This window comes from Tribolium castaneum, chromosome 8, assembly GCF_031307605.1.
Source record: "Tribolium castaneum strain GA2 chromosome 8, icTriCast1.1, whole genome shotgun sequence".
In the NCBI taxonomy this organism is placed as follows: Eukaryota; Metazoa; Arthropoda; class Insecta; order Coleoptera; family Tenebrionidae; genus Tribolium; species Tribolium castaneum.
Window position 1 is genome coordinate 14,996,675 of NC_087401.1, and position 24,874 is coordinate 15,021,548.

The 24,874-nt window shown below is 34.3% G+C and overlaps 1 protein-coding gene across 1 annotated transcript; it reads right to left on the reverse strand.

Moving 5' to 3' along the window:
* Nucleotides 1–377: 377 nt before the first annotated feature.
* Nucleotides 378–24,847, reverse strand: obe (obelus). The gene is made up of 13 exons (XM_015980796.2): nt 24,696–24,847; nt 24,551–24,644; nt 23,667–24,503; nt 23,501–23,616; nt 23,111–23,454; nt 20,118–20,972; nt 19,666–20,010; nt 16,639–17,647; nt 13,605–14,218; nt 3,911–4,870; nt 1,408–1,601; nt 601–1,358; nt 378–555 (listed from the first exon to the last, which is right to left on the reverse strand). The coding sequence occupies exons 1-13, from the start codon at nt 24,703–24,705 to the stop codon at nt 467–469; spliced, it is 6,225 nt and encodes a 2,074-aa protein (XP_015836282.1). The 5' UTR covers nt 24,706–24,847; the 3' UTR covers nt 378–466.
* Nucleotides 24,848–24,874: the final 27 nt, after the last annotated feature.

Below are 24,874 nucleotides of genomic sequence, written 5' to 3' on the forward strand. Positions count from 1 at the left end.
TAAAATACGTAATTTATTTTCTGTAAAATATTTTTAAAAGTATTAAGTCAACAAAAAATAGGTGAGGGGAGCAAAAAATGTCGCAAAAAATAGGTGGGGACTGCAAAAAATGGCACAAAATTTATGAGGGACCAAAAAATAGATTTCAAATTTGAAAATTTTAAAATACGAAATTTATTTTCTGTAGAATATTTTTAAAAATATTAAGTCAACAAAAAATGGTGCAAAAAATAGGTGGGGGAGCAAAAAATGGCACAAAAAATAGATTTCGGAGCAAACAAAATTAAAATTGAAAAATTTTATAATTGGGTATTTATTTTTGTTGAAATTTTGTGCAAAAAATTAGTTAACAAAAAAATGGAACAAAAAAACATCAATTTTTATAAAGTAAATTTTTATTTACACAGAAAAATACAAACATAAATACAATTCATTTAAAATTTCATAACTCCACTAGTACATCCACTCAATCCACCACGGTCACCTTAAACGTAACCTTCTGGTCCAACCCGATGTAGGAATCGCTCATAAAGTACCCCGCGTACTCGTAAACCCCTAAAAAAAACAAAAAAATCACAAACTAACCTCAATAGTCTTTACCTCGCTCCCCCGGCACTTGAACTTCAACCTCCAAACTTTTACTCTTCTTGATGGCAAACCGCTGCAACCTCACCAAATCGTCCTCAAAAGCCATGACAAAAAACCAAGACTCATCCTTCTGTTTACTAAACTTTCGGCTATAAACACTCAAATTGTTGGTCCCGTCCCTCAAAACCTCAAACTCGAACAAACACGTCGTTCTAGCCTTAGCCTCAAAAGTGACAATGTTGTCCCCAAGTCTATAGTCAATGTTGCCATTCGTTTCGCCATTTTTCACAGTAAATTTAATTTCAAGTGTTGGTAGACGTGCCAAAATCTTTAAAATTTCATTCGATTTCTCGCCGAAATGTTCATCCAAAAGCCGAGTCGTTGATTTGCGATCTTGGCGCAAAAGTGACTTAAGGTGGGGCACTCTGATGTTAGCCACTGCCAGATGGCGCGAAAGCCGGTCACGTGTCTCGGGCGTCACGTGAGGCAGCATCATCACACTACCTACATCTATCATCAATCCCTGGATCAACATTTGCCCCAAATAAATCAATTTGAGGGTGCAATCAAGCCAGCCTTTGTGTGACGTCAGACTGATCATGGCCTGCATGATCCGAATGACTTGGTCAAAAACAGTTTTCAAATCAACGACATATTCTTGATTTGGTAGTTTTTTATCACTGAGGTAACACTTGATAAGGAGTAAAACCTTCAAATGAGGTGAATCGAACGGTTGGCGCGTTTTGACATTTAAATCAAGCGTCAAATGACTAAAATCAATCGGTGAGGCTAGGTTAAGTTAAACCACGTGACACCTACCGGTTGATTTTATCCTCGTTGTGACGTACGGGAAAGAGGGCGTACTCTTCCACGTGACACATGTGAGCCAATAGATCGTCGAATGAGGAGTCACGTGACATGTTTTGGTCCAGATTTAGCACAGTTTTGCATGAAAGGTAGTATTGAGCTGCGATTTGGCCCAAAAAAGTGCTTTCGTAAAAGTCTTGCACGTCCTAAGACAGACAAACAAACAAACAATAAATCAGACAAGCTTGTGGCGGTTTGCAATTTGAATTAACGTCAAAAATGCCCGAGTTAGGAGCTTTCGAAAGTTTCAAGGTCATTTGGACAGAATAGTCCTACAGCGACCAAATTTGGTGGAGACGTTCTTTGTGCCTTTCTGACCAAAAGTATACAGTGGCAAGCACGAGGAATAATTATGGGGCTGGTAATTTTAGATTTTTGTCAAAATTTCGAAATTTGAGGAGAGACGATTGTTTTTAATGAATTTCTCTAAACTTGTTAGCCCCGTGTCATGTTTTCCAATCAAGTAAAATCCCTTCCAGCATCGAAATTCAATTTCAAATTTTCCAACTTCCGAAAACTCAAATTTTGTTCACAATTTTGATTTTTTTTTGTAAAAATAACTTAGTGAATATTATTGACGAACATTCCAAAACATTATTTCGCACAAACTGACATTAAAACACACAGAAACATTGAAATCTAATTTTTTTTTTAGTAAAAATACAACTTTACCATAGTACAGTGAAACAAATAATTGAAAAATTCGGTGTTAAATTATACCAAAACAGTGCCCTTTAGTGTCTTTATTCCAAATAGTAACTTTAGCTAGGAATTATTAAAGATTTCGTTAAAATTTTGCTGTAAAATTGAGCTCGAAAATGTGTTAAATAATGTCATAACAAAAAACAATGAATCAGACAAACCTCTTTGTTCGCACTTTTGCAAGGAACTAATTACCTAAACAGATAATATTTTTCACTGATGACGATTCGGCCGGATATTGTTACACAATTATTGTACCGGTTAATTTTAATCAGTTTGTCACTGGCTCTTGTCGTAAACGCACGCCTTTTAATAAGTTCAAGAACTTATTAAATAAAATAAACATTTAAATTTTGGTGACCAGTGCGAGTGTCTTATTTAATTAACAGTGCGCGATTTTAACATTTCGAGTGTGTGCTGATGGAATAATGGATCTTCGGGAAAAGAAAGGAACAATCAGGATTAAAGGGTTAGTTTCGCATTTCGTTCAAAAGTCGTAATTTTATTAAAATCATACAGTTTTGTAATTTTTTTAAATAAAATTTTTACAAAAGTAACTGTGGTCCAGTATAATTTAACGACGCCTTCTTTTTAAATTACAGTAGGTCCGTGCTACAAGCAGCAGAAGTAGATGATGTAAGGTAAGTGCAATTTATTTTATTTTAAAATCTCAATTATAATTTTTAACTATTGTTATTTTAATATTTCGCATTTTAAAAATGGCAAGAACTTCGAAAATTTGAAAAAAAATTTAATTAAAGCGCATTTAAACTCAATCATTTACACTTAAGTCAGTATCCTTCAATTATTTCGCGAAAATATGACTAAAATTTTATAGAAAAGGATCTTTTTCAAGAGTATAAGAACGGTTTTGAACTAAAAACTCAGTTTTTTCGGCAAGATTTCGCGTATAATTGCTAAATTAAGTAAAAAAAAAGACAATTCTGTACACTTTTTGAACAACTTCAAAGTTCAAAGTTGCAAAGTTTCCCCAAACTAATCAGAAAAATGACCAAATTCGGTCGAAAATGACATAATTTTTATCTTTAGCGTTGTATTTTTGACCAGAAACGCATTTATTTCACCAAAAAGTCTCTGAATTTTATCGTTATTGGCACGTTTTTTGAACTTTCAACAAAGTTTTTGAACTAAAACCTCAATTTTTGGGCAAGATTTCACAGTAAAACAACAATTTTGTGCAAAATTTCGCCAAAAATAAACCAAAAAATCTCAGAATTATTTCAAAAATGGTATTATTTTTGCGTTTTTCACATTTTCAAGCACGATTTTTAGCTGAAAACTCAGATTCTTTTACAAAAATTCACTGAATGTGTGTAAAATCATCAAATTAGGTCGGAAATAACAATATTATTATTGTATTTGTTGAGTTTTTTGGCCAGAAAAACAATTATTTTGCCAAAATAAGCCAAAAATATATTAAAAATGGCGTTATTTGTGCGTATTTCGCTTAACTGTTCTGAAGACTCACTAAACTATTTTTACACAGAAACAAAAAACCAAAATTAGATCGAAAATTAATGCTAGAAATGTGATTTTTTCGAACATTTATAAATATTCTTGATTGAAAACCAACTTTTTCGAGTCGCCTGTGTTCGTTATTTAGTTGCTATAGTAATGTACGTATCCATGGTTACAACAACAGTGGTGGAGTGTTCAAATTTTTGGTACAAACAAATCAAGAGACGAACGATTTTGTTTTTTTTTTCATATACAGAGTGTTCAAAAAACTCACCTCATCTCGAATCACTATACACTGCGTTTCTTGCAATTGCCCGGCAACCGAATCGGCCAATTCATTCAAAAATTGATTCGCATCCCCACCTTCCATTTTATAATAACTCGGGTTAACCAATAGCCTTCGGAAGAAAAACGTCGAACAAATTAAATCGACTAATTGTGAGCGACACGTGACCGTGCCATTTGCAATTTCCGCATTCACATGTTCAGGTAAAACTTGCAACAAGTTTGATTCGACCGGAAACGGTTCGAATAAAAATTTCCGATAGAAATTTTTTTTACTCTCTTGGACAAAAACACACGCTACGCCACTGGTATCGAATTGTGGACGTCCAGCCCGTCCCATCATTTGTAAAACGTCGGTGACCGGCATATCAACGTATCGTTTAGTCGCACCGTCGTAATATTCGGTCCCTTTAACTATAACCAAGTGGGCTGGGAAATTAACGCCCCATGCTAGGGTGGCCGTGGCCACAAGCACCTGGATTTTTTGCGTGACAAACAGTTCTTCGACTGTTTTGCGGTCGTGGTCTTGAAGGCCTGCGTGATGTATTCCGATTCCGAACAAAAGTAGGTAACTTAGGTCCGAATCGGTTATAGTTTTTCGGACTTGTTCGATCTCGTCCTGTTGGCAGTGGAGCCATTGTTTCGGGTTAGTGTCGCTTAAAAGACACTTGATTAGGTCGTAGGAGGTGATGCGCGTTTGTTTTCGGGACGAGACGAATATCAGGGTCGGACTTTCGGGGGCGTATTGACATATGGCCTGATAAGCTGGTCGGTTCATTGTAGCCATTCGGGGACAGTAGTTTTTGGCCGAAAAACCCTTCAGGTGTATTTCAAGGGGGACGGGACGTACGGATGAACTAAAATTGTAAAGTCCCTTTTTTTCGATGTTCAACCAGTTGGCTAAATCGCCAGCGTTGGCCATGGCGGTTGAAAGGCCGACGATTCGGACCTTAAAATAAATATATATTTTTTTAGCAAAAATAGGTCAGAAAAATTAAAAACATGCTAAAATGTTTTAAAGAAAAAAAGTTGGTTGATTCATTTTTTGGACATCTTCGTCAACATAAGGGGAAAAATCACCAAATAAGTCTAAAATTTTTAAGTATCTTAAATGCTTTAATTTTTTTGTTTGTCGCCGATTACGACCAAACTAATAGAGCTAGGAGAAAATGCGTTTTTCCATCGTAAAGAGCACATCAAAATCTATAAGATAGAATAGGTTTCATTTGATTTAGAGACACTTTAAAAATTGACCGATTTTAAGGGGGGGTGTTAACTTTTTTTTAATTTTTTTTTATTTTCTCATTTACGCCTAAACTATTCGAAAAAGTGGAACTGTTTTGATCCATACCTATGCAAAATGATCCGGGGAATCGATTGGCATCGAGAAAATTGCCAAATTCCGAATAGTTTTTTAGTTATGAATTTTTTAAAATTTTACCAATTTTTGCATTTGTCTCCAATTTGCTCGAAAACTATTAGCCGGAGAACAATAATTTTTTTTGAAAAAGATAGATAATTTAAAGAGCTTTCCAACGATAATACACTTCATGGGGTTATCTCTGATAGTTCCGGAGCTATTGCTCGAGAAATGTTCCGGGTACCGGAAATCGGCCAAAATCGCGAAAAAAATTGAAAAAATCAAACCCAAAAAATCGATCAAATGGACTTTTTGTGGACTTTTAACAACTTTAGTGGGTTGTTAAGACATACAGAAGTCCATAAAAATATGCTGAAGTGAGTTTAAAAAAAAATTTTTTTTTCGTCACTTTGAAGGATATTACCCTGGAAATTTGAGCAAAAAAATTTTAAAATTTTAATTCTTGTGAAAAATTGATATATTATGTAAAATGAGCCGTAGAATTCAATGGAACAAACCGCAGTGCTCTACGACTTTTAGTTTTTTTTTTATAATTTTTTTTAGTGAAAAACTTTGATCGCCTCTGTAGCCGGAACCGTTGCCCGGAGCGGCTCCGGGTTTGGTCGAAAAAATAGATAAAATAAAGCGCTATCAGATGGTTTTTTGTTCGTTGCTCTAACTCTTACAGTTTCCGAGAAAAACGCAAAAAAAGGTTTCCATTTTCACTTTTTTTCAATTTTCAACCGCCAATTACGGCGAAACTATTAGAGTTATCGAGAAACGGAAAAATGGAGGATAACCGGAATAAAAAACTCTACAAAATGGCATAGGACTCAAGGCGATATCTCGCAAAAAATTTTTCAATTTTCAAACGCCGATTACGGCCAAACTAAAAGAGCTACAAGAAAACGGTTTGTTCCATCGTAAAGAGCACATCAAAATCTATAAGATAGAATAGGTTTCATTTGATTTAGAGACACTTTAAAAATTGACCGATTTTAAGGGGGGGGTGTTAACTTTTTTTTAATTTTTTTTATTTTCTCATTTACGCCTAACCTATTCGAAAAAGTGGAACTGTTTTGATCCATACCTATGCAAAATGATCCGGGGAATCGATTGGCATCGAGAAAATTGCCAAATTCCGAATAGTTTTTTAGTTATGAATTTTTTAAAATTTTACCAATTTTTGCATTTGTCTCCAATTTGCTCGAAAACTATTAGCCGGAGAACAATATTTTTTTTTGAAAAAGATAGATAATTTAAAGAGCTTTCCAACGATAATACACTTCATGGGGTTATCTCTGATAGTTCCGGAGCTATTGCTCGAGAAATGTTCCGGGTACCGGAAATCGGCCAAAATCGCGAAAAAAATTGAAAAAATCAAAACCAAAAAATCGATCAAATGGACTTTTTGTGGACTTTTAACAACTTTAGTGGGTTGTTAAGACATACAGAAGTCCATAAAAATATGCTGAAGTGAGTTTAAAAAAAAATTTTTTTTTCGTCACTTTGAAGGATATTACCCTGGAAATTTGAGCAAAAAAATTTTAAAATTTTAATTCTTGTGAAAAATTGATATATTATGTAAAATGAGCCGTAGAATTCAATGGAACAAACCGCAGTGCTCTACGACTTTTAGTTTTTTTTTTATAATTTTTTTTAGTGAAAAACTTTGATCGCCTCTGTAGCCGGAACCGTTGCCCGGAGCGGCTCCGGGTTTGGTCGAAAAAATAGATAAAATAAAGCGCTATCAGATGGTTTTTTGTTCGTTGCTCTAACTCTTACAGTTTCCGAGAAAAACGCAAAAAAAGGTTTCCATTTTCACTTTTTTTCAATTTTCAACCGCCAATTACGGCGAAACTATTAGAGTTATCGAGAAACGGAAAAATGGAGGATAACCGGAATAAAAAACTCTACAAAATGGCATAGGACTCAAGGCGATATCTCGCAAAAAATTTTTCAATTTTCAAACGCCGATTACGGCCAAACTAAAAGAGTTAGGAGAAAACGGTTTGTTCCATCGTAAAGAGCAAATCAAAATCTATAAGATAGAATAGGTTTCATTTGATTTAGAGACACTTTAAAAATTGACCGATTTTAAGGGGGGGGGGTGTTAACTTTTTTTTAATTTTTTTTATTTTCTCATTTACGCCTAAACTATTCGAAAAAGTGGAACTGTTTTGATCCATACCTATGCAAAATGATCCGGGGAATCGATTGGCGTCGAGAAAAGTGCCAAATTCCGAATAGTTTTTTAGTTATGAATTTTTTAAAATTTTACCAATTTTTGCATTTGTCTCCAATTTGCTCGAAAACTATTCGCCGGAGAACAATAATTTTTTTTGAAAAAGATAGATAATTTAAAGAGCTTTCCAACGATAATACACTTCATGGGGTTATCTCTGATAGTTCCGGAGCTATTGCTCGAGAAATGTTCCGGGTACCGGAAATCGGCCAAAATCGCGAAAAAAATTGAAAAAATCAAAACCAAAAAATCGATCAAATGGACTTTTTGTGGACTTTTAACAACTTTAGTGGGTTGTTAAGACATACAGAAGTCCATAAAAATATGCTGAAGTGAGTTTAAAAAAAAATTTTTTTTTCGTCACTTTGAAGGATATTACCCTGGAAATTTGAGCAAAAAAATTTTAAAATTTTAATTCTTGTGAAAAATTGATATATTATGTAAAATGAGCCGTAGAATTCAATGGAACAAACCGCAGTGCTCTACGACTTTTAGTTTTTTTTTTATAATTTTTTTTAGTGAAAAACTTTGATCGCCTCTGTAGCCGGAACCGTTGCCCGGAGCGGCTCCGGGTTTGGTCGAAAAAATAGATAAAATTAAGCGCTATCAGATGGTTTTTTGTTCGTTGCTCTAACTCTTACAGTTTCCGAGAAAAACGCAAAAAAAGGTTTCCATTTTCACTTTTTTTCAATTTTCAACCGCCAATTACGGCGAAACTATTAGAGTTATCGAGAAACGGAAAAATGGAGGATAACCGGAATAAAAAACTCTACAAAATGGCATAGGACTCAAGGCGATATCTCGCAAAAAAATTTTCAATTTTCAAACGCCGATTACGGCCAAACTAAAAGAGTTAGGAGAAAACGGTTTGTTCCATCGTAAAGAGCACATCAAAATCTATAAGATAGAATAGGTTTCATTTGATTTAGAGACACTTTAAAAATTGACCGATTTTAAGGGGGGGGTGTTAACTTTTTTTTAATTTTTTTTATTTTCTCATTTACGCCTAAACTATTCGAAAAAGTGGAACTGTTTTGATCCATACCTATGCAAAATGATCCGGGGAATCGATTGGCGTCGAGAAAAGTGCCAAATTCCGAATAGTTTTTTAGTTATGAATTTTTTAAAATTTTACCAATTTTTGCATTTGTCTCCAATTTGCTCGAAAACTATTAGCCGGAGAACAATAATTTTTTTTGAAAAAGATAGATAATTTAAAGAGCTTTCCAACGATAATACACTTCATGGGGTTATCTCTGATAGTTCCGGAGCTATTGCTCGAGAAATGTTCCGGGTACCGGAAATCGGCCAAAATCGCGAAAAAAATTGAAAAAATCAAACCCAAAAAATCGATCAAATGGACTTTTTGTGGACTTTTAACAACTTTAGTGGGTTGTTAAGACATACAGAAGTCCATAAAAATATGCTGAAGTGAGTTTAAAAAAAAATTTTTTTTTCGTCACTTTGAAGGATATTACCCTGGAAATTTGAGCAAAAAAATTTTAAAATTTTAATTCTTGTGAAAAATTGATATATTATGTAAAATGAGCCGTAGAATTCAATGGAACAAACCGCAGTGCTCTACGACTTTTAGTTTTTTTTTTATAATTTTTTTTAGTGAAAAACTTTGATCGCCTCTGTAGCCGGAACCGTTGCCCGGAGCGGCTCCGGGTTTGGTCGAAAAAATAGATAAAATAAAGCGCTATCAGATGGTTTTTTGTTCGTTGCTCTAACTCTTACAGTTTCCGAGAAAAACGCAAAAAAAGGTTTCCATTTTCACTTTTTTTCAATTTTCAACCGCCAATTACGGCGAAACTATTAGAGTTATCGAGAAACGGAAAAATGGAGGATAACCGGAATAAAAAACTCTACAAAATGGCATAGGACTCAAGGCGATATCTCGCAAAAAATTTTTCAATTTTCAAACGCCGATTACGGCCAAACTAAAAGAGTTAGAAGAAAACGGTTTGTTCCATCGTAAAGAGCACATCAAAATCTATAAGATAGAATAGGTTTCATTTGATTTAGAGACACTTTAAAAATTGACCGATTTTAAGGGGGGGGTGTTAACTTTTTTTTAATTTTTTTTATTTTCTCATTTACGCCTAAACTATTCGAAAAAGTGGAACTGTTTTGATCCATACCTATGCAAAATGATCCGGGGAATCGATTGGCGTCGAGAAAAGTGCCAAATTCCGAATAGTTTTTTAGTTATGAATTTTTTAAAATTTTACCAATTTTTGCATTTGTCTCCAATTTGCTCGAAAACTATTAGCCGGAGAACAATATTTTTTTTTGAAAAAGATAGATAATTTAAAGAGCTTTCCAACGATAATACACTTCATGGGGTTATCTCTGATAGTTCCGGAGCTATTGCTCGAGAAATGTTCCGGGTACCGGAAATCGGCCAAAATCGCGAAAAAAATTGAAAAAATCAAAACCAAAAAATCGATCAAATGGACTTTTTGTGGACTTTTAACAACTTTAGTGGGTTGTTAAGACATACAGAAGTCCATAAAAATATGCTGAAGTGAGTTTAAAAAAAAATTTTTTTTTCGTCACTTTGAAGGATATTACCCTGGAAATTTGAGCAAAAAAATTTTAAAATTTTAATTCTTGTGAAAAATTGATATATTATGTAAAATGAGCCGTAGAATTCAATGGAACAAACCGCAGTGCTCTACGACTTTTAGTTTTTTTTTTATAATTTTTTTTAGTGAAAAACTTTGATCGCCTCTGTAGCCGGAACCGTTGCCCGGAGCGGCTCCGGGTTTGGTCGAAAAAATAGATAAAATTAAGCGCTATCAGATGGTTTTTTGTTCGTTGCTCTAACTCTTACAGTTTCCGAGAAAAACGCAAAAAAAGGTTTCCATTTTCACTTTTTTTCAATTTTCAACCGCCAATTACGGCGAAACTATTAGAGTTATCGAGAAACGGAAAAATGGAGGATAACCGGAATAAAAAACTCTACAAAATGGCATAGGACTCAAGGCGATATCTCGCAAAAAATTTTTCAATTTTCAAACGCCGATTACGGCCAAACTAAAAGAGTTAGGAGAAAACGGTTTGTTCCATCGTAAAGAGCAAATCAAAATCTATAAGATAGAATAGGTTTCATTTGATTTAGAGACACTTTAAAAATTGACCGATTTTAAGGGGGGGGGTGTTAACTTTTTTTTAATTTTTTTTATTTTCTCATTTACGCCTAAACTATTCGAAAAAGTGGAACTGTTTTGATCCATACCTATGCAAAATGATCCGGGGAATCGATTGGCGTCGAGAAAAGTGCCAAATTCCGAATAGTTTTTTAGTTATGAATTTTTTAAAATTTTACCAATTTTTGCATTTGTCTCCAATTTGCTCGAAAACTATTCGCCGGAGAACAATAATTTTTTTTGAAAAAGATAGATAATTTAAAGAGCTTTCCAACGATAATACACTTCATGGGGTTATCTCTGATAGTTCCGGAGCTATTGCTCGAGAAATGTTCCGGGTACCGGAAATCGGCCAAAATCGCGAAAAAAATTGAAAAAATCAAAACCAAAAAATCGATCAAATGGACTTTTTGTGGACTTTTAACAACTTTAGTGGGTTGTTAAGACATACAGAAGTCCATAAAAATATGCTGAAGTGAGTTTAAAAAAAAATTTTTTTTTCGTCACTTTGAAGGATATTACCCTGGAAATTTGAGCAAAAAAATTTTAAAATTTTAATTCTTGTGAAAAATTGATATATTATGTAAAATGAGCCGTAGAATTCAATGGAACAAACCGCAGTGCTCTACGACTTTTAGTTTTTTTTTTATAATTTTTTTTAGTGAAAAACTTTGATCGCCTCTGTAGCCGGAACCGTTGCCCGGAGCGGCTCCGGGTTTGGTCGAAAAAATAGATAAAATTAAGCGCTATCAGATGGTTTTTTGTTCGTTGCTCTAACTCTTACAGTTTCCGAGAAAAACGCAAAAAAAGGTTTCCATTTTCACTTTTTTTCAATTTTCAACCGCCAATTACGGCGAAACTATTAGAGTTATCGAGAAACGGAAAAATGGAGGATAACCGGAATAAAAAACTCTACAAAATGGCATAGGACTCAAGGCGATATCTCGCAAAAAATTTTTCAATTTTCAAACGCCGATTACGGCCAAACTAAAAGAGTTAGAAGAAAACGGTTTGTTCCATCGTAAAGAGCACATCAAAATCTATAAGATAGAATAGGTTTCATTTGATTTAGAGACACTTTAAAAATTGACCGATTTTAAGGGGGGGGTGTTAACTTTTTTTTAATTTTTTTTATTTTCTCATTTACGCCTAAACTATTCGAAAAAGTGGAACTGTTTTGATCCATACCTATGCAAAATGATCCGGGGAATCGATTGGCGTCGAGAAAAGTGCCAAATTCCGAATAGTTTTTTAGTTATGAATTTTTTAAAATTTTACCAATTTTTGCATTTGTCTCCAATTTGCTCGAAAACTATTAGCCGGAGAACAATATTTTTTTTTGAAAAAGATAGATAATTTAAAGAGCTTTCCAACGATAATACACTTCATGGGGTTATCTCTGATAGTTCCGGAGCTATTGCTCGAGAAATGTTCCGGGTACCGGAAATCGGCCAAAATCGCGAAAAAAATTGAAAAAATCAAAACCAAAAAATCGATCAAATGGACTTTTTGTGGACTTTTAACAACTTTAGTGGGTTGTTAAGACATACAGAAGTCCATAAAAATATGCTGAAGTGAGTTTAAAAAAAAATTTTTTTTTCGTCACTTTGAAGGATATTACCCTGGAAATTTGAGCAAAAAAATTTTAAAATTTTAATTCTTGTGAAAAATTGATATATTATGTAAAATGAGCCGTAGAATTCAATGGAACAAACCGCAGTGCTCTACGACTTTTAGTTTTTTTTTTATAATTTTTTTTAGTGAAAAACTTTGATCGCCTCTGTAGCCGGAACCGTTGCCCGGAGCGGCTCCGGGTTTGGTCGAAAAAATAGATAAAATTAAGCGCTATCAGATGGTTTTTTGTTCGTTGCTCTAACTCTTACAGTTTCCGAGAAAAACGCAAAAAAAGGTTTCCATTTTCACTTTTTTTCAATTTTCAACCGCCAATTACGGCGAAACTATTAGAGTTATCGAGAAACGGAAAAATGGAGGATAACCGGAATAAAAAACTCTACAAAATGGCATAGGACTCAAGGCGATATCTCGCAAAAAATTTTTCAATTTTCAAACGCCGATTACGGCCAAACTAAAAGAGTTAGGAGAAAACGGTTTGTTCCATCGTAAAGAGCAAATCAAAATCTATAAGATAGAATAGGTTTCATTTGATTTAGAGACACTTTAAAAATTGACCGATTTTAAGGGGGGGGGGTGTTAACTTTTTTTTAATTTTTTTTATTTTCTCATTTACGCCTAAACTATTCGAAAAAGTGGAACTGTTTTGATCCATACCTATGCAAAATGATCCGGGGAATCGATTGGCATCGAGAAAATTGCCAAATTCCGAATAGTTTTTTAGTTATGAATTTTTTAAAATTTTACCAATTTTTGCATTTGTCTCCAATTTGCTCGAAAACTATTAGCCGGAGAACAATATTTTTTTTTTGAAAAAGATAGATAATTTAAAGAGCTTTCCAACGATAATACACTTCATGGGGTTATCTCTGATAGTTCCAGAGCTATTGCTCGAGAAATGTTCCGGGTACCGGAAATCGGCCAAAATCGCGAAAAAAATTGAAAAAATCAAACCCAAAAAATCGATCAAATGGACTTTTTGTGGACTTTTAACAACTTTAGTGGGTTGTTAAGACATATAGAAGTTCATAACAATTTGCTGTAGTGAGTTTTTTTTTTTCAATTTTTTGAAGGTATTTGCCTTAAAGGTCGGTAATCAAGCCGAAAATGCGTGCCAAAACTTAATCTTTTTCTCGAAATTTTCATCAATAATACGCCAAAAATCATTAACATTACATCAAAAGCAATACTTTTTTGCTCATTATTTTTAGAGATGCCGTCAAAAAATTCACAAAATTAATCCAAAAATGTCATAATTTTTGCTTTTTCTTAAAGTTTTAGTAAGTTTTACCTTAGCATTCTTGATACTGTTGATGTAGTTCATCCTGGAAACGATAACTTCAAGCACTGGACCTCGATCTTCAGCCAAAAGATGAATTTCGTCAATTATAATAAGTCCGACTTGTTTAACAAAATCCTTCTGAAGCCAATTTCGACTCATTCCATCCCACTTTTCCGGCGTTGTAATAATAATATGAGACGTCGAGATTAGTGAAGAATGAGGGGTGACATCACCGGTCACTTCCACCACTTTTTTACCAATTTTGGCGAATTTTGGCGTCCAATCAAGGACACGCTCGCGAACTAGAGCCTTCATTGGTGCAATATAGACAACTTTTCGCTCGGGTCGGTTCGCAAATAATCGCAAAATACAAATTTCCGACACTATTGTCTTCCCGGAACCTGTCGGTGCTCCGAGTAAAACATTGGAGTCGGTGTTGAAACAGCAATGAAACACTTGGCTTTGTACGGCGTTAAAGTGTGTAAAACTGTACAAATTTTCAAACTCGGTGTTATGTAAGGCCGTTTTGGGTAAAGGTCGCACGCTTAAAAATTTCGTCTGGATTGAGTAGCTTGGCAAAAGGTGTAACTTGTCCAAGTCGATTCTGTAGGACGTTTCCGCGGCTAAAAACCGTCAAATTTTAGTGCCTTCAAGTCCAGTGGCTAAAGTTTCGAGATTTGAAAGGTGGGACACTTTTTAAATCATCCAATTTAGGTCAAATTACGAAAAAAAATACGAAAATTCGTTCAAAAATTCTGTGATTTTTAACACTTTAAAGCTAAAAAATTGATGTTTCAGTTTGTTTCCAAAAAAAATCAATAACAATAAACCAAAAAACTCAAAAACTTTGCAAAATTTCGCCAAAAACAAGGCAAAAAATGTGTTATTTTTGCCATTTTAAGCTAAAAACTACCCTTTTCTGCAAGGTTTCTCATAATTAGATTGGAAAAAAAGGTGTTACTTCAGTCGGTTTCGGTTGATTTAGTTCGTTATTTCGCAAACTTTTGCTCTGTAAGTACGTTATATTGATTTAAAAACCAAATTTTCTCGCGAGATTTCACTAAGACAGGCCAGAAAATCCGAAAATTAGAACGCAATTACAATTATTTTGGAATATTTCGCTTGATTTAGCTCGCTTTTAAACCAAAAAATGTAATAACTTCGCGAAAATTTGCCGAAAACTAAGCAAAAATTTACGAAATTAGGACAAAAACGTCACTATTTTTTCCTTTTTCAAGTATTTATCGCTGTTTTGAACCAAAATCTGTTTTAATTTTTTATCAAAATTTCCCTAAAAACTCAGTTTCGGCCGATTTTGTTCAGTTTTCAAAGTAGGAACGTAATTATTTCGTAAATTTTGGAGAAAAACATGCTAAAAATTACCATACTTAAGCATAAAATTGAGTTTTTTCAATAAAAAAAGGCCGGAAATCAAGGAATTGAAGTAGGAAAATATACTATTTTAGCCTTTTTCGAGCGTTTTTTGGCCTTTTCGTGCGATTTAGTTCGTTATTAAACACAAATACAAGAAGGTTTCTTCAAAAACATCATCCAAAATAAGTCAGAAACATGATGAAAAATTTGAAAAATCGGTCAAAAAGTGTACTATTTGTACCTTTTTCGAATGTTTAAGTCAGTTTTAAGCTAAAAACTTTGAAAGATTCCAAAAAAAATCAGCTTATTTTGGTCTGTTTCAGTCGATTTAGTTCGTTTTTAAGCGAAATTTTATCATAACAAGCTAGAAACGTATAATTATTCCATTTTTTTTTCTCTTTAAGTACATTATTGAGTTAAAAACGTAATAATTTCCTTGTGAGATCTCATTATTTTGACTTAATTTTGACTGAATTTCATCAAAAACAAGCCGAATTACTAAAATATTTTGAAACTAGTTATGTTTTTACCTTGTATAAGCGTTTAAACACACTTTTTATTAAAATTTTTCTTAAAAAACCGAACAATTTGCTAAAAAATGGACTAAAACTGATGTCATTTTGACCAGTTTCGTTAATTTTTGGAGCAAAAATTAATTTATTTCACAAAATTTTGGGAAAAACATGCCAGAATTTACAAAAACAGTGCGTTTTTATGCGAAAAACTGAGGTTTTTTTTGAATAAAAAAAACAAAATTAACGTACACTTTAACTATTTGGTTTATTTTTGAACTTAGAAATTTACTTATTTCACAAAATTTCTCCAAAAACTAGGAAAAAATAATAAAATCAGCTCGAACTTCACACTATTTCTCCCTCTGTTGAGTATTTCAGCGAAAAGCGCAAGTATTTCACAAAATTTCGTAAAAATACGCAGTCATTTTCGATTTCGATTAAAGTGAAAAAAATTTGGTCGAAAACAAGCCGAAAATTTTTACGATTCAGCCAAAAATTGTTATTTTTGACTTTCTCAGAATACTACAAATTGAACTTTTCCGCAAGATTCCACAAAAATAGACAAAAAATTCATCAAATTTAATCAAAATTGACTATAATGTAGCGCGATTTCAAACGTCTTAATTCGATTTTTAGCGAAATAAGAAATAAAATTATCAAATTATGTCGAAAATTCTTATTATTTCATCGAAACACTTTAACCTCTTCCACATAATTTACTTTATTTTTGCTTCAGAAACGTATTATATCACAAAAAAAAATTCCAAATACAAGTAAAAAATCATGAAATCAACTCCAACTAGACATATTTTAGCCAAAGGCGCAAGTATTTCACGAAATTTTGGAAAAAACTTGTCAAAAATTTTCGATTTCGGTCGAAAACAAGATGAAAACTTTGACAATTCGTCCAAAAGTTGTTATTTTTGACTTTTTCGGAAGCTAAAAATTGAACTTTTGCGCAAAAATGGACAAAAAATCATCAAATTAAACATTTTTTTTAGCGAAATTTCGCCAAAATTAGCAACAAAATCATCAAATTATCGTTAAAAATTCGGTAACTATTTCTTAAAAATTCACATCAGTCTCTATTCTAACAATTTTTTATTAAAATCAAGTGTCCCAGCTTTCTTAAGCAACAAATGACAATCACTCACCCATATATTTGCTATTAACAACCGTCACAAAATATTCATTTGAGTGCGGTTTTTGCAACGGCACCGTAAAAATCAATTCGATTGGTTCCTTACTTATCACTTGTTTTTTCGTGATAATAAACGATTCAAAATGATAGATACTATCATGTGTGGGGTCCTCCACCCACGCGTAGTAATGCTGCACGTTACCATGGATACTACTATCCCAACTGAAGTTAGCACCAATCAGCAACTGTAACCTGATCACGCCCTCTGTGATCGGTTTAACCGAAACGTCAAGGTTAACACGTGGAAAAGCTTTGCAAAAATGGTGAACCCGACTCGCCAAATGTCTACTTCTAACCAAATCCAAAATTTCCCGCTCTGTCATCTCTTGTAATTCTTCAATCGGTATATTATGAAGCACATCAAGTGCCCTGTGCCCCTTAATCTCCAACTCCTTGAACTGCATCAAAGGATGCCTGTCAGTCCAAGCTTGCTGTTCAACCATTCGTGCCACCTCCAAGCAGCGCCACACTTGCAAAGCGTAATTTTTATCAACCGCAATTTCGAATAGCGCTCGCGCCAATCGCGTCACACTTTGCATTATGAACTCGCAGTCGGAGACCAATGACGAGACGCGGATTTTGGCACGTGATATGTTAGCCTGGATCAGAACCAAAACTTTGAAGACAACAGCGCTCGGGTCTAGGTTGAATTCGAATTGACTGAACTCTTCGTGGAGGCGATCGAGCTCGTCGAGCTCGTCGTTCCGGACTTGGATGTGCTGGAATTCGGATGCGTTGCTGATGAGGTGGAGGATGTCGGCTTCGACCATTGAACGTTCGAAATGGTCGTGGAAATATTTCATTGTTTGGTGCGAGATGTAGTAAAAACTGGCGATACGGCCGTAGTTTGTCGGACGGAGTTCGCCCAAAGTCGGGTTGAAACGGACCATTTGGGCCGATTCCAGCGTGGAGGCGGCGTCGAAGAGTTTGCGCTCCAGGTACTGAAAGAGCTTTTCAGGCTCCTGGAAAAATAATTTACACTGAACTATAAGGTTTGAGAATGATTCTTCAGCAATTTTTTTAAGGAAACACTTAAATGATGGATTTTTTTGAACCTTTTTTTAAATAATTACGAAATAACCATAAAAATAAAACAAAAGTTCGCTGGAAATTACAAGGGTGTTTTGAGACTAAAAACTAAGTTTTCTCAAAGATTGTGTCAAAAAACAAGCAAAACATTAGAAATTCAGGAAAAAATACTACTTTTGCTTTTTTCCAATCAAGGACTTTTTTTTGGATTTTTTTAAGATAAGACGGTAAATAACTAACTTATTGATTCGAAAAAAGTGACATATTTAGTAGTTTAGTGTTTTCCAGGCAAGAACGGATTTTTTTTGCAAAATTGTAAAAATAAAGCGAAAAATCACCAAATATAAATTTGAAAATGGTGCCACTTTTGAGCGAAACAAGATAATATAAATTTGCGACAGTTTTTTCAAGACTTAAACGACTTTTTTAAGAACAAAACCCAAGATTTTATCGAAAATAGTGTAAAAAATTACCAATTTAACTCCAACATTGCTAACTTTCTACATGTTTAACAGTTTTTAGCACACGTTTCAGTCAGGATTGAATTTTTTTTTACTAAATTTCGTAAAAATAAAACAAAAAGTCACAAATTACATTTGAAAACGTTGCCATTTTTGCCTTTTTTGAGCATTTTTCAGGTAGAAATACGATTATTTCGCGAAATTTCCACAAATCTGAAGTAAAAAAACACCAAATTAGGTGGAAAATTGTGTAATGTTTGCCTCTTTTAAGCACTTAAGGACGTATAAAGTAAAATTACCGCCAGATTTCCTCAAAAAACACCTAATTAAGTGCAAAATGGTTCGATGTTTGCATATTTTGGAACGTTTTTCTGAAATGTTTTGGCAAAATTCTTGCAAAAATCACAAATTAAATAGCATTCCGTAAAAAATAAGGCAAAAATCACCATATTTAAAAAAATATTGTTCCATTTTTAGGTTCTCCGGCCAAATAAAACACAATTATTTTGCGGAAATTAGTTTAAAAATAAAGTGCACAACTGCCAAATTAAGCTGGATAGGATATAATTACCATTTACAACAATTTAACGACATTTTTTCGAAAGATTTTATTAAAAAAAAACAGAAAATCACCAAATCAAGTCTAAAAATGCGGGTATTTTTGTTTTTTTTTGTTTTTTTTGTGTTTTCTCATTATTTTCCACATTTTTATTTAAAAAAAAAACCTTTTTAATAATTGTTTCAATCCGAAATGCAATTATTTCGTAAAATATTTCGATAAAAATCAAGTAAAAAAATCACTAAATTAAATGAACATTTGTGTAATTTTTAAAAACGTTTTCGGACCCTAAAAATAAATTTTCTCACAAGACTTCGCCAAAGATAAAACGAAAAATCGGTAATAATATCGAAAATGTTGCTATTTTTGCTATTTCGCACAATTTCGTTCCACATTAAGTCAAAAATAACAAAAATAAAATAGTTTCAAAACTTCTAGGAGGTTTTTTTTAACCAGAAACATAATTATTAGGCAAAATTAGGTAAAAAAAAACACGTTTACGCTACAAAAACGTATTAACACGCTCGAAATAAACGCAAATATTATCGTTTTTAACATAATTTCTGATTTTTTTGGGTTACATTTGACTCAATTTAGCAACCTTTGGGTTTCCTGTCTGACAAAATAATCAGATTTCCGTCAAAAATAGGACAAAAAACACGTAATTATGTCCAAAGTTGTGTTATTTACGCATTTTAGTACATTTTCAGCCAAATTATTTCAAATAAATCGTCGGAAAAATACCAAATTAATGCAAAAGTGGTGTTAATTTTACGTTTTCCAACATTTAAATACGTAATGGTTTTTTTTCGGTAAAGTTGAACATCTAGTTGGCAACGTAATGAATGCCAATTATGACGTTAGAGTTTGACAGATAACGTTGCCAACTTAATTTCAAAGACACAGGCAACTGTAACCACACAATACTCACCCAAATCTCGGTGAAAGTCAGGCCATAAACCAGTGGATTTTTCTTAATCCTGCAATAAACAAAAGTATTGGTCAGCCACTCCATGGCCTCCTTTAAATTCGACACCGTTCCTAGCACAATCTCGGCGTTCAAATGATCAGGAACGTTGTTCAAAAACTGGCTTTCGATTGGTGCTTGTGACGTCAGAAGCGACATATAATTGGCCATATTTTGCACACTTGTGATAATCATACCATGACCGGACGTGTCATACTGGGGCCTTCCGGCACGCCCGAAAATCTGCTGTATGTCCAACATGTCCATATCAACGTATGACGACTTTTGGGCGTCGTATCGAGTCGTGCCCTTAATTAAAAAAAAAAAAAAAAGTTAGAAAATACCATGGAGGGAGAAACTTATGGAGAGACGGTATTCCATAAGTTTCTCCCTCCATGGAAAAAAAAGTGTCTTACCCTGATTATGACCGCATGCGCGGGCAAATTCACCCCCCACGCAAGGGTAGTAGTACACACTATTACTTTAAGCGCCCCCACACGGAATAAACTCTCAACTTCCAAGCGATCACTCCGACACATGCCAGCATGGTGGACCCCAAAACCATTCGGAACCAACAATTCCAACTCACTACTTTTAAAATTCTTCCCAATTCTGTGCTTCTTATCGGGGATAAAATTCGCCAAAACGTTGTTATTTTTCGCATGTGTGAGCAAATTCTTCGCTACAACAGCTGTCAAGTTGCGTGACGTCACAAACACCATAACTTGTTGGCCATCTTTGATAATCGGGATGATTTTGTTGTAACAAATGAGGTCCATGGCGTCTTGATCATTTTTATTTTTAACCCCAATGAAGGTCATGGTCAGGGGGACGGAACGAAAACGATTATCGAAGAAAAACAGGCCCGTATTAGGGTTGACTTTGAGGAAATTGGCAACGTCGAGGTAGCCGGGCAGGGTGGCCGAAAGGGCCACAATTCGGATGATGCTTTGACTGCTGAGGACCTGGCGCAGGGTGCGCGCGACTAGGGCTTCAATAACGGGGCCCCTGTCACTGTTCAATAAATGGACTTCGTCGAGGATTAGTAATTTAACGAGGCTTGTGACTTCGGTGTCCACAGCCCCCTTGCGCGAGATGACGTCCCATTTTTCGGGCGTTGTGACCAACATTTGGGTTTCGGCGATTTCTTTTTTGGTTAGTTGCATGTCGCCGGTCAGTTCTTTCACTACTATACCGACAGGGGCGAGTTTTTTGCTAAAGTTTGAGACCATTTCGGTGGCGAGTGCTTTCATGGGGCACACATACACAATCTGTAATAAATTATTCGAGCTTCTACATCTCCAATAATGACTTTTTTTAGTTCTAGTTTGTTAAAAACAAGATTTTTGGTCTAAAAACGTGCTTAAATTGGTAGAACTTGCAAAAATAATAACATTTTTTAAATAATTCTGTGATTTATTGGTTATTTTTTAAGAAATTTTGCGCAATAATTGAATTTTCGCTGAATAAACGCTTAGAAAAGGTAAATTTTTGACAAAATTTGGTGTTTTTTTTTTGTTCTAGTTTAATAAATACAAAAAGAAAAGCTTGGTTTTTGGTCTTAAAATGTGTTTAAATCCTCAGAACTTGCAAAAATAATGTCATTTTTGGCATAATTCTGTGATTTATTGGCTTACTTTTTAAGAAATTTTGCACTATATTTGAATTTTCGCTGAATAAACGCTTAGAAAAGGTAAATTTTTGGTAATTTTTGACGAAATTTGATGGTTTTTTTTGTTCTAGTTTAATAAAAACAAAAAGAAAAACTTGGTTTTTGGTCTTAAAATGTGTTTAAATCCTCAGAACTTGCAAAAATAATGAAATTTTTAACATAATTATGTAATTTATTGGCTTACTTGTGAAAAAAAATTGTGCAATAATTAAGTTTTTGCTGAATAAACTCTCAGAAAAGGTAAACTTATGGTCATTTTCGATCAAATTTTGTCATTTTTTCGCTCAAGTTCAATAAAAACAGAAAGAAAAACTTGATTTTTGGTCTTAAAACGTTTTCAAAACCTTAAAACTTGCAAAAATAATGTAAATTTTGACAAAATCCTGTAATTTACTGTCCTACTTTCTAAGAAATTTTGCAGAATAATTGAATTTTCGCTGAATAAACGCTTAGAAAAGGTAAATTTTTGGTAATTTTTGACGAAATTTGATGGTTTTTTTTGTTCTAGTTTAATAAAAACAAAAAGAAAAACTTGGTTTTTGGGCTTAAAATGTGTTTAAACTCTCAGAACTTGCAAAAATAATGTCATTTTTGCCATAATTCTGTGATTTATTGGCTTACTTTATAAGAAATTTTGCGCAATAATTGAGTTTTTGCTGAATAAACGCTTAGAAAAGGCAAATTTTTGGTCATTTTCGACCAAATTTTGTGTTTTTTTCGTTCTAGTTTAACAAAAATGAGAAGAAAAACTTGATGTTTGGTCTTAAATCGTGTTTAAATCCTCAGAACTTGCAAAAATAATATCATTTTTGACGTAATTCTGAGATTTTTTGTCTTACTTTTTAAGAAATTTTGCGCAACAATTGAAATTTTGCTGAATAAACGCTTAGAAAACGTAGGTTTTTGGTCATTTTCAATCAAATTTTGTGTTTTTTTTAAATTACTGAACAATAATTACATAAAAATCCTTATAGTAATTTTTTTAGGGTTCAGGATAAATTTAATGTTAGGCAAAGTTCCATATTAGTTTTTTATTTTTTTCTATTACACTTATGTTGTTTTGTAGTTTTTCATTTAAATGTAGCATATTTATTTTATTTTCTGTAATTAGGTGATTCACCTGTCGAAAATAAATGGTAATAATAATGATTAATAACATTATTATAAAACTAAAGTACTACACTCTACTTTAATAATAATTTCTGTTAAGTTTTTTTTTCTTTATTTCCAAAATAAAACTTTAAACTATTATGAAATATTTAATAATCATATTGTTTTCAAATATTACATACTTTAACTGATTTGTCTGACTGTCAAATAATTTATTTATTTACTTAAAGTGTTCTTCAATTCTTCAATTGGCAAATTGTAATCAGTTTTCTTAAAAATAATTACAACAATAGGACTAACTAGAGCTAGAAGTAACACAACATCTCGAAGACAATAATTAGAATGAATTGTTTACGTACATATAACAAATAAACATACAACACAAAGAAAAAAAAGTTTAAGAAATAATCCAAATTTTGGATTAAATTAAACATACAATTTTAAAATATAATTGTATTTTATTTTTGTCTTTGTACATTCAGGAGAGTCTGAGTGAAACGAATGCCGCCATTTCAATAAACATAAAAAAATACAGACGAAAATAATACAAAAGTAAGAAACAGAGTGGTAAAAAAATTCCTAAATTTTTTTGTTCGCTTGCGCACTTATTTAATTATTTCACCTTACCTTGAAATCATCCTTGCGGATCAGCCCCCCTTCCATATGCGCCTTAATCTGGTGCACGATCGCCAGCAGCGCTATATTAGTCTTCCCCGCCCCCGTGGGGGCACAAATCAGCATATTTTCATTCGTATTGTACGCCACCGGAAACACCTCCGACTGTATCCGGTTAAACTCCTTTATATCCTTAAACACCAAACGCCCAGTCGGGTCCAAACTAGTGACTTTCACCAAATCTATATCATCATTTTTTGGCCTTTTGCCCCCCGGTAGCGTAAACTCAACATGCGTCGAAGTCTCCTTTTTAACCGTATTTTCGGGCTGTTTCAACGTAACCCCGTTAAATTTCGCTACAAGACTACCATTAACCCCATTATTAACCCCAAACTCACTCACTCGTAATGGAAATATTGCGCAACTGGTCGTGAACATGAGGATAGTCCACAGTTTGGGGCCCCTTTCTGAAAATGGGCTGGTGCTTGATGTAGTTTAAGTCGCCCTCAAGCTCGTTTCTGGAAGTCGGTATTACAGAAACCTGTAACATTGCAACTAAAATACTCACAAAAAGTCGGGTTGGGGACCCCCTTTTTGCTTGCGTTCGATTTTGCGTAATGTTTTGGCTAAGTTTTTCTCTTCCTCGCTCTGGACGATCACTTGACTGGCTAAGGCAGGCGTGTAACGGTTGACTTTTGGTTCGAGTCTTCGCTGAGTGGGGGCCGGTTTTTCCCCGTCGCCCCACTCAATTTGTGCACTTCTGTGCTGGATAATTTCGTTCAAAAACTCGAAAACTTCGCACCCGAAAACGTCCAAGAAATAATTGAGGAGTTCCTCGTTTGATTTTTGTGAGGTTATTCCAGTTATGATGATTTCCTTGAATTCCTCAAACGGAAACTCCGCCATTTTGCTCTTATAATAATCGTAGCGTTTTTTAACGCAGTAAGGGGCCCCTGTTGAGGCGGCGGCCGCAAGACTCAACTCCTCAACCTCCCCTTCAATACAGGGCTCATTCTCACTCATCGGAATGTAAAAAATTATATCAAGTGGCTTCTCGGCCGGTTTTTCAACGTCCGATTTTATCAACCGTGCCATCTCTGACCCCTTTTTGAAAAAATCACCCGGGAGATTATCACAAACGTACTCCAACTCATCCTTGACTGTCTTTAATTGTCTTTGGGGCAACTTCCTCAAAACGCCCCTGACCTCACTCTTGTCCCTCTCGTAGTCTTTCAACGCTTGGAGCAGACACATAGTGACCACGTCCTCCAACATAACCTCACTCACAACTTCGCGTAAATGTGCCCTAAAGACACGTTTGACGCGCTCCAGGTACACGACGCACCTCAGCCCGGGTCCCGGGGCCTCATACTTGAAGTAACGGTACAAGCGGGCCAGTCTTTGCCTAAAAAACAATTATTTTCGGGGAAATAAGGGGGCTGTTTGACTCACTTTGCGGGCAAATCGGGGCGACTGGGGGGCACATTGAGGCGTTGCAGGCCGTGGAAGTCGCTGAAGAAGTTACGGGTGGGTGAAAAACCCTCAACTGTGCAAAAAATTGAAGGGGTGACGTAACCTCACATTTGACTTGACTCACCAATAACCATTGCTTAAAACTATAAATCACAGTACAATAACAGGGGAAACCGTTTGTTTTTATTATCTACCACAATATTTTTTTTGTTTTTTACATGTTTTTTATTGGAAACATTGTGCAATATTGGGCAAAATATTACTAGACACGAGAGGGCGCTTCGAAATAAAAACTGGTACACG

Coding starts and splice junctions, on each gene's coding strand:
- obe (XM_015980796.2), bottom strand. Junction 20,011..20,117: donor CGCATGCGGTCATAATCAGG/GTAAGACACTTT, acceptor TTTTTAATTAAG/GGCACGACTCGATACGACGC. Junction 1,602..3,910: donor GTATAGTGATTCGAGATGAG/GTGAGTTTTTTG, acceptor TGTCTGTCTTAG/GACGTGCAAGACTTTTACGA.